The sequence below is a fragment of the Choloepus didactylus genome, chromosome 14, assembly GCF_015220235.1.
Source record: "Choloepus didactylus isolate mChoDid1 chromosome 14, mChoDid1.pri, whole genome shotgun sequence".
NCBI lineage: Eukaryota > Metazoa > Chordata > Mammalia > Pilosa > Megalonychidae > Choloepus > Choloepus didactylus.
In genome coordinates, this window is record NC_051320.1 from 10,869,518 (window position 1) to 10,880,995 (window position 11,478).

General features: G+C 39.3%; 1 protein-coding gene across 3 annotated transcripts in view; it reads right to left on the bottom strand.

Moving 5' to 3' along the window:
- ATP6V1H (ATPase H+ transporting V1 subunit H) overlaps window positions 1-3,585 on the bottom strand; it is a 160,532-nt gene extending 156,947 nt beyond the window's left edge. For 2 of the 3 annotated variants that reach the window (XM_037802661.1, XM_037802659.1), the window contains exons 1-2: window positions 3,360-3,585; window positions 1,462-1,615 (exon numbers count right to left, since the gene is read on the bottom strand). In XM_037802661.1, the coding sequence (XP_037658589.1) occupies window positions 1,462-1,574 (113 nt within the window). In that variant the 5' untranslated portion in view covers window positions 1,575-1,615; window positions 3,360-3,585. The remainder of the gene's footprint in view (window positions 1-1,461; window positions 1,616-3,359) is intronic. The other variant, XM_037802660.1, reaches the window with a different exon arrangement.
- Window positions 3,586-11,478: the final 7,893 nt, after the last annotated feature.

The window sequence follows — 11,478 nt, forward strand, 5'->3', positions numbered from 1 at the left end:
TTTTAATGCTGTGCTGCTTGAAATCCTAATGATTCTATGGAGTCTCCCCATCCCCAGCCTCAGCAGCTGCTGAGGAACAAAAGTGGGCTCTGACACACTCCCACTGCCATTGAAGCAGAACAGTCTCATTTCAACCTATTTTCCCTGCTGAGCTTCCGTATTAGTCTTCATATCCACCGTGGGTTTCACAGCTTAACAGTCAGCTTGAAAAGACCTGACTGACAGGATTAAGTCCAACCTCTTTCCAATGGCACAAGGGGCCTTCCCAGCTGGCCCCCACTGCCTGCCTCCAAGACAAGCTACTATTCCCCACCCAGCAGGCCGTTTGTTGCTTCCCTGCTGTTGCTCATACTTTCTGTTCTACTTGGAAGGTTATTCCTTCTCTCCACATGGCTAAATCCTACTCATCTTTCTAATTTCAGTCAGAGATCATCCCCTTCAGGAAAACTAACTTTCCTTTTTCTGTGCACCCATCATACTCTATGCACCTTTCTATGATCACTGTTAACATACTGAATTAAAATTACCCACTTAGATATCTGACTTCCCTACTAGATTATGAGTTTCTTTAGGGATGGGCAGGTGTTCAATAAATGTTTGATGGCAACTAAATTAACAGGAATAAAAGGTCACTCTGGACACCCATATCCCTCCTACAACAAAACAAACTGCTACATATAAAACTAACAATTCTTCCTTTTGCTTTTCAAAATGTATATGCAAATCTGTACTAAATTTTCTCTATAAAAACCCACTGTTATAAATATACCAAAATAAACAAATAAGAAGTCAAAATGTTACAACACATGAAGTTTTACCAGTACGTTAAATCTTAATACACACAAGAAGGAAGGGGGAAGAACTAATTTATTGAGAATATTCAATATACTAATGCTTGTATTAAATTGCATTGACACTTTAAACACATTACTTCAACAACAACCCTGTGGGATATATATCCCCATTTCCCATTCACTTTACTGAAGTCCAGTGATTTGCCTAAGATCACCAAACTAACAGAAGACTTAGAATTCAAACCCTTGTCTCACAACTCACATGTCTATATTGTTTGCTAGTTGTACAAGCCACTGTGCTATACCATCTATCACCACGCTAATCAACAGGCTGATGGGGCCACTCTGGCAGGCCTTGCCAATATCCCCCCTTCCTCCTTTCATTAAGCCCATAAACATACTTCCCATGTTTCATACTGATTCAAAAAGTACAACTTTCCAGACAAAGTCAAAAGTACAGGGACCTGGAGCCCCATGCTGTTTCCCTCATACTACATTGTCTCCCTTTGACAGCTGATTATTGTAAGGAGGAAGTGTTTTCTTCCACATTTATTTCTTCCACATTATTAGTTTTTTTTCCAGTATGTCTCTCACAGGAGCATGACCATGAAAAAGTCTGACACAAAGGCACATGATTCTCCTTGAGTCACAGCAAATCAGTACTTACTGAAGGTAGGACTGCCAGTTTACTTTGTTTGCACGAACTTCTGCTGCCTTGGCAGCAATAATGTTGGTTGGGACAGCAGCATCCACAGCACCCCGGATATCCATTTTGGTCATCTAAGTTTTACGATCTTGAATGCTTTTCAACAAATCTTCCACTTATATACAAGGTAAAAACAAAATACCAGGTTTTCATTATTTTTTTCAACTATTATCATTACCATTAATATCATCATCACTTTAACCTCCCCAGGCAAATGTGAATAAGCTGGATTTAAATTTCACAGAAATACATATAACTCAAATATTAAATATCCTAATCCTGAAAGTACTACCATTATATCAAATCTTACCTAATTATGCACAGTTCCATAAAAGTGATCTCTATAATTTTTTACTTTTCCAGGAAAGGCTTTTTAAATTATTAGCATTAATAATGCAGTAAAACTTCTAAAGCTACCACTTAAGAGAATGATGTCAGAAACCATGCTTACATAGAATGGGCATACAAACTAGCAAAATATTTTAAGTTTACACAATTAGGATCAGCTTTCCTCTTCTGACAAAGTCTCTGTACAGTAAAGTACAACTAAAGCCAAGTACATTACCTTGTATATACTGTATAACACAGCTAACACCAAGTACACTAATCAACACTTATTAGGCATCATTATAGAGTTACAGATAAAAAAAATTATAAGCTCTGTCTAAAAATATTGAATTACCAGTTCAAATTAAAACACCTACAGTGGTAAAAGTAATTTTCCAAAAGACAGAGGAGTTCTGGCAAAGGATGACGGAGACCAAGGCACAACTTTGTATGTATAATTAACACCACTGAATTGTAGATTAGAAAAGGAATAAAAAGGGAAATTTTAGGTTGTATATAACTTACACACAGAGAGAGAGAACTGAACAACAAAAGTGAACCCTAATGTAAACACTGGGCTAAAGTTAATTGCTTTATTATAATAATACTGTTTCATCAATTCTAACAAAGGTACCACACTAATGCAAAATGTTAATAACAGGGAAAACTGTGTGTGAGAGAGGCAGGTACACAGGTACTGGACTTTCTGTATGTTTCTGTAAACCTCCAACTGCTCTAATTATTTAAAAAAAAATCAATTTGGGAAGAAACTTTTAAAACAAGTGCCAATCACAATTTAGATACAATCAACAATAGGCGTCCTGTCTGATAACATGAACCTACAATAATAGCTTCTAAGTGACGCATACTCATAAGCTTACAGATAAACGCTTACTCCTGATTTGATCACAGCACAAAATTAAGCTCCAGTTTGCAAAATGTAAGCTAATGGACATGGCCTCAAAGAAGCTAAAATCATACCCAAAATTCTACCCCAGGATCCCAATGACCTTAGCCCGTTTGGAACTTCATCTCTGTATCTGAGGATTTGTTGCAGAAACAAGCCAAGGCGGCAGGGCCCGGGCAGAAGTATAAACATAAACAGGTTCCGTCCGGGCCGGACCGGATCCCTGGAACCAGGCAAGCTCAGACCCACCCAGCTGCTGTTGGCGTAGGTGAACGTGCCTCAGGACGGTTATCTAGGTTCCAGTAGGAGGGCTTCAGCCCAATCCCAAAGAAAGCGTACTTTAGCGTACCCGGCCGGCCTCGTCCCCGCCCGCCGTCACGTTCTTCCCCCCTGCGGGGAAGGCTCGGCAGTTTCGTAAACCCGGGGGAGGCCTGAAGGGAAATAGATCTGGCAAACCCGGGCCGGAGGAGAAAGATGGAGCTCGGGGGGGCGGGGAGCCAGACACCAGCACGCATCAGGAAAGCTGGAAAAAGCGTGGGGTCGCCTCACCTCAGCCTGTGCCAAAAGGATACAACCCGGGGGCGACCTTAATAAAGTCGGGAACCTTCGGGATCCTACAGCTTACCCGAAGGAGGCGGGATTGGGTCACGGGATCCGGGAACGTCGCTGCCACAGCCGAGCCCCGGCGCCGCGTCAGAACCGGGTCGGCGTCGCCTGACGGGTCCGAAGACGTGAGCGGTGGAGGAAGACTCAAAGTCAAGAAATCCTAAAAGGTCCGGCACCAAAGAGACGTTGAGGGCGCAGAGGGAAGCCGGGGCCGCTGCAGAATGACAGGCGCGCCGGTCACGTGAGCAGAGGCACGTGACTGGCCCCGCAGACGGAAGCTGGGAGGGCCCAAAAGAGCCGTGAGACGGGCGGCGCGCTTTGGCGAGGGTCGCGCGACACCGGGTTGCAAAGGATTCCAGCAATATTTTATCTTGACAGTAGTGCTTTTGAAAAATTAGATTTCGTGCTTGTAACTAATATATTCTAATTTGGATTTAACAGTTCAATAAGCAAGCATTCTTATTCTGATTTTTACTGGGAAACTGAAGCTGAAGTTGGTCCTCAAGGTCACAAGCCTTATGGGGACCTAAGCTTTAGCAAATAATACATGTCCCGTGTAATCTGCAGCATATGAGACATAGTTAGCTAGAAGTTTATTCAGTGTTTATGTGGAATTCAAGTTTAACTGGGAGTCCTCTACATTATGTGGCAACTCTATGTTGACCCCAAGTTTTCTGATTCCCTTCTCCTAGCCTCAGCTACCCTCTTTCTCCTCAATAGTGAATAAATAATATTACGCTAATAATGGCCACATGTGTCTAAATAACATATTTTTGTTGAAAAAAAAAGACATTGAAAGGAGTTTGTAAGCATAACCAATAGGTTTCTACTAAAAGTGTTAAACTTAGGTAAATTTTAAAATAGTCAAAGTCAATATTATACATTGATTATGAGTAAACATACATGGTAACTGTATATAATATTGTATTAGATTTCTATTGCTGCTATAACAAATTACTACAAATCTAGTGGTTTATAATCTAGTTTATCATCTTACATTCTGTAGACTTGAGTCTGACCTGGTATCTCGCTGGCAATGTCAAGGTTCCAAGGAAAATCCATTTCTTTATCTTTTCCAGTTTCTAGAAGCTGCTCAGATTCCTGGGTTCAGGCCCCTTTCTTCATCTTGGAAGTCAGTAACATCATATCTCTCAGACATTTCCTCCATACACACATCACATTGCTCTCTCCCTCACTCTCAACTCCACTGGACCTGGCTCTCTGATTATATGGGCTCAAGTGATTAGATTGGGTCCACCTGGATTATACATGGTACTCTCCCCACCTCAAGATCCTTAATCTTAATTGCATGTGCAACCTCAGTTTCCCTTTTGCCATGTAAGGTAACATATTCACAGGCTGTAGAGATTAGAATGTAGAAATCATTGGTGGGGGGGCTTTATTCTGCCTATCACAAATATGAAGGGAAAAGATGCACACTAATTCAGAGGTACAAAGGAGTCCTGCCCAATATCTATGTTATATTTCCAAAGTGAAATTGTTAAAAGAACTGAAGTAAATGTGGCACAATATTAACCTTTGAAAATCTGAATAGTGGGTTGTCATATTTAGGTTCATGTGTCAACTTGGCCAGGTGATGGTGCCCGGTTGTCCAGTCAAGTAAGCACTGGGCTAACCGTTACTTCAAGGACATTTTGTGGCTGGTTAATAAACCAGAAGGCTGGTTTATTAAGTCATCAGTCAATTGATTGCATCTGTGGCTGATTACATCTACCATCAACTAAGGGAGTTTTTTCCACAATGAGAGAATCCAATTTGTTGGATCTAATTCAATTAGTTGAACAAAATTTTTAAGGGACAAGAGAGAAATTTCATTTCTCCTTCAGACAGCCAGCTTCTCCTGGGGAATTTATCAAAGACCTTCATTGGAGCTGCCAGCTTACGGCCTGCCCTATGGAATTTGGACTTGTGCATGCTGTCCTACAAAATCTGGAGTCATGCATCCCCATAGTTGCATGAAATACTTTTTATAAAATCTCATATTTACAGATAATCTCCTGTTGGTTCTGTTTCCCTAGAGAACCCTGATTAATACATAGGTGTAGAGATATTCCTTTTATTGTCTGTTCTTTTTATTTGAAATTTTCCTTTTGTAAAGAAAAAAAATTGATGTTATTGGTTGAATCACTAGCCTAAATAAATGAAGGATTTTCTTACCAAGAAAATAATGGAAGTAGAATTTTAAAAGGTGGCAGGCATGGCCTTTTATAATAGCTTAGTAAAATAACCCACTGGTAACAAACTTTAGGTCATCATTTTAGTTTCCTGGGCTGCTCAAACAAATACCATGAAATAGGTTAGGTTAAAAAGGGGAATGTATTTGCTCAGGGTTTGAGGCTGCAAAAAAGTCCAAATCAAGGCATCATCAAGGCGGTGCTTTCTTCCCGGAGACTGTAGCATTCTGGGGCTGACTGCTGGTGATCCCTGGTCCTTAGTTTGTCACATGGCAGCATCCCCTGGGTCTCTTCCTTCTCTTCCCAGTTCAGCTTCTTGCCTCCTGTGGCTTTCTCTCTGTCTGTCTGAATTTCATTCTTTTACAAGGGACTCTAGTAAGAGGATGGGTGACGGGTGACACCTTAATGGAAGTAACTGCATCAAAGGGTCCTACTTACAATGGGTTCACACCACAGGACTGGGTTAGATTTAATAACATGCTTTTCTGGGGGTATATACAGCTTCAAACCACCACAGTAATCAAACTGGTCCCTTTAACTAAAATTTTTAACTTGATACAGGTTTCAGAGGTTCTGGGAGTGGGGAAAGTACCACCCTCCAGGGGTATTTAAAACTGTAAATGGCCACCGGGACATTTTGGGAGGAAGTGCCAGGGATCAGGGATGATAAACACTGGGTGAGGAAACCAACACAAAGCATGCCACACACAAAGCATTACTCAACCTAAAATTTCAAGTCGTTTTCCTGTGAAGAAAACCAGTGGATGACTGTTTCTATGACTAAATTGCTGTAGCACATGTGCCGGTAGGTTCCAGGCTTTGTTGGCCTTCCTCTATAGATAAGAGCTTGTGGAACTTCTGGATGCAAAGCCAGGCACTGCCAGAAAGAAAAGCCTAAGTATCTATGAAAATCTTAAATGTGCACACTCCATAGCCCTGTGGTCAAACTTCTAGGAATCTCTCCTTTAGAAATATTAGCATGCATGTGCAAAGATAAATATAAAAGGATTTTCAGTGCAATTATATTTATAATAGCAAAATAAAACCAGGAAAAATTCAAATTTAGTCCATCAGTGGATGAATGGGAAAATTATGCACTATAATGCACTAGAGTATTATGCAGCTATTTAAAAAGAATTTAAATAGAGCTTTGAGTTCAGACATGGAATGAAACTCATGCTTTGTTGAAGGAGAAAAGCAAGCTCAGATAATATATACAGAATAATATCATTTTTGTTGTTTAACTGTGAGTATGTTTGTGTGTTTGTGTGTTCATGTCATTATGAGAATCTATATTGACATTCATCATACTTTTAAAGAATTTAGGTACTTTGGGGAGTGGAATGTAATATGTTGATTTTCACTTTTTACTTTAAAACTCCTGTATAATCACATGTGTTTAATCAGCATCTGTTACTTTTGACTGTTGAAAACTAAAGACAGACTTCACCAGTTAAGCCTGAAGGCCTGAAGTTTTCTTTGTGGGAATGTTTTTTACTACAGTTTCCATTTCCTTAGTAGTCAAAAGGCTACTCAGCTTATATATTTCTTCCTAAATGAACTTTGATAGTTTGTCTTTCAAGGATTTTGCCTGTTTTATCTGTCATCTAATTTGTTAGCATAAAATTGTTCATAATATTCCCTATTGTCCATTTACTATCTATAGTACTGGTACTGATATTTTCTCTCTCATTCCTGATGTTGGCAATTGGTTGTGTCTTCTGTCTTTTTTCCTAATCCATCTGGCTAGTGGCTTTCAATGTTATTGATCTCGAAAGACTAGCTTTTGGTTTCATTGATTTTTTTTTTTGTCTATTCAATTTATGTTTTCTATTTCATTGATTCCCACTCTGATCTTTACTGTTCCGTTCTTTCTGCTTACCATGGGTTTCATTTGTTGGTTTCTTAAGGTGGAAGCTGAGGTCATGGGCCTGACCTTGCTAATTTATTAAATATAGATTTTTTCATGCTATAAATTTCCCCCTAAGTATTACTTTAATAACATGTCACAAATTTTGATATGTTGTGTTTTCATTTTCAGTCAGTCAGTTCAAAATAATTTCTCATTTCCCTTTTGATTTCTTCTTTGGCCCATGAGTTATTTAGAAGTGTGTTTTTAATTTCCAAGTACTTGGAGTTTTTTTCAGAAATCTATTATTGATTTTAATTTAATTTCATTGTGGTCAGAATACACACTTTGTGTGACTTGAATCTTTTTAATTTATTGAGTCTGGTTTTCTGACTCAAAATATGGTCCATCTTGTAAATGTTCTGTCTGTACTTGAAAAGAATGTGCATTTTGCTGTGGTTGGGTGGAATGTTCTGTAAATGTCAACAGTTTAATCTATTTGGGTCAAATCTTCTACATTCTTACTGATTTTCTTTCTATTCCATCAATTATCAAGAGAAGGATAATGAATTTATTTCTCCTTGCATTTCTAAAAGTTTTTGCCTCATAAATTTTTTATTTTATTCTGTTAGCATATATATAACATAAATTTCCCCCATCTTAACCATTAATAAGTGTACAATTCAGTGGCATCAGTTACATTCACAATTTGTGCTACCATCAACACCATCCACAACCAAAACTTTTCCATCACCCCAAACAGAATCTCTGTACCCATTAAGTAATAACTACCCATACTCCCCTCCCTCTGGCCCTTGGTAACCTGTAATCTACTTTCTATATCCATGAATTTGCTTATTCTCAACATTTCATATAAGTGGAGTCATCTAATATTTGTCTTTTTGTGTCAGGCTTATTTCACTTATTATAATGTCTTCAAGCTTCATCCATGTTGTAGCATGTATCAGAACTTCATTCCTTTTTATGGCCAAATAACATTCCGTTGCTTGGAAATACCAAGTTTTGTTTATCCGTTCATCTCTTGAGGAACACTTGGGTTTTTCTACCTTTTGCCTACAGTGAAAAATGCTGCTATGAACATCAGTACACACATATCTGTTTGAGTCCCTGATTTCAATTCTTTGGAGTTGTGACAGATTGAGTTATGTACCACAGAAAAAAACATGTTCTTAATTTTAATCCATTCCTTGGGTGTGAACCCATGGTAAATAGGACCTTTTGAAGATGTTATTTTTCAGTTAAGGTGTGGTCAACTTAACCAGGATGGATCTTAATTCTATTACTGGAAGTCTTATAGGAGAAAGTCATGAAGAAGAGCTGGGAAGCTGGGAGAGAAAGGAGAGGATAGCACCACGTGATGGGAAAGCCAAGGAACCGAAGGATCACCAGCCAGCCAGAATGCTACCAACCCCAGGAGAAAGCAAGCCTTCCAGCCTCCGAACTTAATTTCACCTTCTTTGCTCCCCCTACTTCTATGCACAGGACCAATTTACATGTTACCAGTTATTTAACTTGCATAACACTTTTTAATTATCCTGTTAATAATTCCTCTTCCCTTATGGATTGGTAATCTTCCCTTTCATCTAATTCTGGCTCTGTCCTCCCCTCCTTTACTTCCAACCCAAGAGGTATATGATGAGTTAAACTTTCATCAAAATGTATTCAGGTCTTCCCTCTCACCATGGACAGCCTTGGGTCCTCCTCCAGCAGCCTCCATTTCCCAAATCGTGAAGACTTTTAGTCCACACTATGAGGGAACTAGTTTCTACTACTAAGATATAAAATATATATTTCAGCATCTTTCTATTGGAAGACATCCTCTTGCAAGTCATGTCACGGGGGTTGCCTTGAAGACTAGGGATGGTTGCAACATTCTGGAATTTGAACAACATAACATAAATCATGAGATGCCAAGATTGTCTGAGAAAACGAGGAGGATTTGAACTGTACGCCCGAAAAGTCAAATATGAAAATCCTCCCTTCCTACCACTTTTGTTAATAATTTAGTTATGGGATGAGGATTGTTATATGAAGGAAGCTGAACTAGGATGAGATTAGAATATGTATTGTATTATGCCCACAGGCTCATCCATGATGTTCATAGAAAGTTTCTTTCTGTAAGCCAGTTTGAACAAAGGACATAGCTTATTCTCTCTTGATGCCTACCAGCATGAATAGGTTAGCAAAATGTGTTTGAGCAAAATGGATCTCTATCTCCTGAAGGCAGCTCTAGGAATCTAAATGTTACTCAACTTGTTGATATCAGGAATATGAGCCTTATGAGTTTGAGATTCATGTGGAACAAGCAGGTAGAGAAGGCAAGGAACCCGTCAAATAAATCTATCCAGCACTCAGGACAGATAGCTGGATCAAGGATATGATTTAAGTATTATCAGTGTGGAAGAGAAAGTTCAAGTCTTGAGAACTGATGTGGTTAGCTAGAGGAGTAAGACTGGAAGAAGGCCATATTTATTGGTCAGAAAGAGGGAAAAGGAGACTAAAAAGAAGTTTCCAGATAGGTAGGAAAAAACACTATGGAAGACTGACATCCTTAAGGGGGAAGAGAGTTCCAAAAGAGAGGGAATGGTTTGCAATGTCTGCTGCTGTTTAACCAGGTCAAGTAAAATGAGGACAGGAAAGGGCCCAACACATTCAGTATCTGGGAGGTAATGCCTGACATTGGTGGCAGAGGTCTTGGGAAAGTACTGAAGGCACGTCGCAGTTTTATAGAATGTTTTACAGGCTGTGGTTAGAAAAGGTCAAAGAACCATTCTTGTGACTTGCTTACTATGACAATTTTTTAACTGCTTCTTATATTTCACGGAGCTAATATCTGCCTTGTTATCTCACTGAAATTTCATGAAATGACTCATCCCTGTCAACAATTAAGTGTATTTATTCACAGGCCAAGTTTTGAAGTAAATCAAGTGGAGAAATAAAGAAAATTTTCAATTTATTTGTGCAAAATGTTTTTCCTGAGACATTCAGGTAAAACGGGGATTTTCACCCATTCACGCCCAACAATTCCTTCAATTATTCTGTTAGCTCTGATGGTGGAAAAGGGGCCCAGTGTTCAGAAACCACAAAGCATGGTCTTCATCTTCAAAGTACTTTTTAAATATCTCACTTTGAAATATAATAAAAATGAATTTTCCAGGCTGTATTATAGAAAGGAGTCTAATGTTGTACCATTCAGTTGCTACCTAATCTAAACTTTAAACACTTTTCTCTCTTCTTATATTATATGGCTATCAAAGTTTGCATATGTACACACTTCACACATTTACTCAACTCGCAATTTGGGGGATTTTCTGTATCAGAAAGTGCATCGAGCTGCAAATGTCAAGATGTGGTCTCAGTCCTCAAAGCATTCACAGTATTGGAGGGTGAAAGAAAATTTCAACCTTTCATTTATTTAATAAGCCTTACTATGCACAACACTGTGTCAGAAACTGTGTTAAATATTGGGGAGAGAGAAAAGATGCTTTGTAGGAAAGAAAGGCGTGTAGTAGCTCCCTGATCCATTGATCACCCCTTCAAAATACTGTAATTTTATAAGCCAAGCAGTCTCAGCCTAAGGCATGTGGGACCTCAGCAGCAGTGCCTTAGTTTGCCAGGGAGGCTGTGACAAAGTACCAATTGGCTTAAGCAATAGAAACGGATGTCTCGCAGTTCTAGGGGCTGGAAGTCTGAATGAAGGTGTCAGCTGGGGGTGCATCCTCTGAAGTCTGTAGGGTTCTGGTGGTGGCTGGAGATCAGTGATGAATGTGGATTGTGGCATAACTCAATCTCTACCTCTGTTGCATGGCCATTTCTTCCTATGCCTCTCCCTTATTGTGTCCCAATTTCCTCTGCTTAGAAGGACCCCAGTTATATTGGATTAGGACCCACTTTATTCCAGTCTGACCTCCTCTTAACTAAAAAGGATCTTCAAAAACCCTACTTCCAAATAAGTTCACATTCACAGGACATGTTTTGGGGGGGACATAATTCGATTAATTATAAGCAGGAGGAAAAGGGAAGGAAGCAAATAAAAGATAAAGTCAGGAGGTGCTCTGCTAGCTATGGAACTT